We start from the raw sequence: 2,103 nt of genomic DNA on the forward strand, positions 1-2,103 counted from the left end.
TGGGTATTGGAGTATAATGAGGTTAAGGAAGAAGGCAACAAGGGAGTAGAAAATGATGTTAAATAGGGAAGAGTAGTATTTTGAACATCTCAATAATGAAGAAGAGGACACAGAATCTTAATCGACTCATAGGGATATTCAAGTGGCCAAATAACTTGTAATGGATGCAGGATGAAGAGATAAACAACTCTTAGTGATAGCGATAGAAAAGCTCAGATACCAATTATAGAGCTCAAAACTAACAAGGTCCATTTCAAGTTCGAGGAGAGAATAAAGGATTTAATATTCCTTTGTTAAAACTATGAGAGATCACTCCTAGTTCACTGACACACAATTTATTTACAAATATATAGAGGGAAAAATGAACAATTTCAATTTTTTTTTCGATGTAATTTAACACAAACAAGAAACGTCGCTACACTTTAATAATCTTCACTTTTACAATTTATGTAGTTAAGTAACATTGTTATACTTCAATAATCGTCACTTCCAACGATTTATGTACTTAGGGAACACTCACTCCCACCAATGAAGCTGGATCCCAAAACACTAAATGACTACAAAGGTTGTGTTATAAAATTCCATCAAAATTGTAAATAGGTACGCAATTTTCTGGGTTGTATGGGAGGAGTAAAAAACGTGCAATACAATCACTACCAAATGCAAAATGTGTGCACAATTTTTTTTCCCGGTTTTAGGTTGAGTGGAACGGTGAAAAACGTGCAACGAAATCACTGCGATATTGTTGACCCACTCGATAAATTGACTTTCGTGTACAATCCATTGCAAATAGAAATCTTGGTTACAACTTGGCACGCAGACTTCGTCAAAGATGGCAACCGCGTTTGGAGTCTTCCATTGCGTTTTCCGCAACCATTTCGATTGTGGACGGCTTCTTCCTAAATGTGTTATTATATTACAAGGATACACCTCATCCTCATCTTCTCGGATCACACCAAACTACCCATCATCCCCTATCTTCAAGGTTTCCCCTATCTTCACAGGCTTCCTGTTATCGCTCTTTCGCACATTAATTCGTTATTATTATCTTCAGTTAGGCGGACGCTAAGTGGAAATAAGGAGATCGATAACTAGAGAACTGTGAATTAACTAAAGCTTGAAATCAAGAAATAAGATCAATGGGGAATCATCTATGCTGTGCTAAATCGTGGAGAACCACCGCGGCAGCGAAAGTTATACGGTGGAGCGATGGTGGCATTCAAAAATTTGCGGAGGCAATTAAAGTGGGAGAGCTGATGGTGGACAATCCCCAACAATTCGTGTGCAATTTCAGTGATCTCCAAGCAGGGCGTCGCATCGCAGCCCTCCGTCCTGAGGAGGATTTGGCGTTGGGTGGCGTCTATGTTCTTCTCCCAATGCAAAAATATTTGCGGTGTGTACTATCGTCTTCTGACATGGCCTCGCTTAATTTGTTAGAAACCCAATGCAACTCTACCCATAGAAAGCACTCCTGTAACTCTAGAGTCTTTCCAGCCGTTGGCAGTGGCCATTTATCTGAATTTTCTTCAAACAATGGCAGTGCCGAGAAGACAAATCAATTGCAAACAAAATTGAAAGATGGGTTTGTGGTGCCAGAGTTGGAGTTAAATGAAGACGAAGACCAACGGATAGAGTTGGGTTTCGGGTTGACGCAGCACAATGTACGCGGTTTTAGGTATTGGAAACCAGTGCAGGAGACGATAAAGGAATCCCCGCGTGTTCGCAAACCCTAAAATCGCGCAAGATCCCTCGCAACATGTTTTCGGAATTTTGGGAATTGAAGCTCCAGTATTAACATTAACATTAGAATTTGTGAAGATTGCGTCCAAGAAACCACCGAGCTATCCAAGCCAAGTTCCCAGACATTGCAAGGTTTTGGGAATGGAGTTGGTCCACACTGGAATCTTTACAAACTAAAAATGATTATTCTTTTTAATTTTTTTTATCTGAATTTTCTTAAAAAACAATTAATAAATTTAATAATTGTTTTTAAAAAATCAGAAAATAATTAAAAAAAATTTAACTAAAACCAAATTAATTTAGTTAAAACCATTTCCAATACAACAGGTCTATAAATAAATATAAATATTTAAAAAAATATTT

The 2,103-nt window shown here is 37.8% G+C and overlaps 1 protein-coding gene across 1 annotated transcript; it reads left to right on the forward strand.

The window, feature by feature from the left end:
* The first annotated feature begins 1,139 nt into the window (after nucleotides 1-1,139).
* On the forward strand, nucleotides 1,140-1,733 carry LOC149177968 (uncharacterized). The gene has a single exon (XM_089423506.1). The coding sequence runs from the start codon at nucleotides 1,140-1,142 to the stop codon at nucleotides 1,731-1,733; it is 594 nt and encodes a 197-aa protein (XP_089279632.1).
* Nucleotides 1,734-2,103: the final 370 nt, after the last annotated feature.

Source organism: Pinus tabuliformis, chromosome 4_1 (genome assembly GCF_031772625.1).
Source record: "Pinus tabuliformis cultivar Carrire ecotype Pingquan chromosome 4_1, CPIR1, whole genome shotgun sequence".
NCBI lineage: Eukaryota > Viridiplantae > Streptophyta > Pinopsida > Pinales > Pinaceae > Pinus > Pinus tabuliformis.

Excerpts from the sequence above, each read along its gene's own strand:
- LOC149177968 (XM_089423506.1), top strand. The coding sequence starts at position 1,140 with ATGGGGAATCATCTATGCTGTGCTAAATCGTGGAGAACCACCGCGGCA.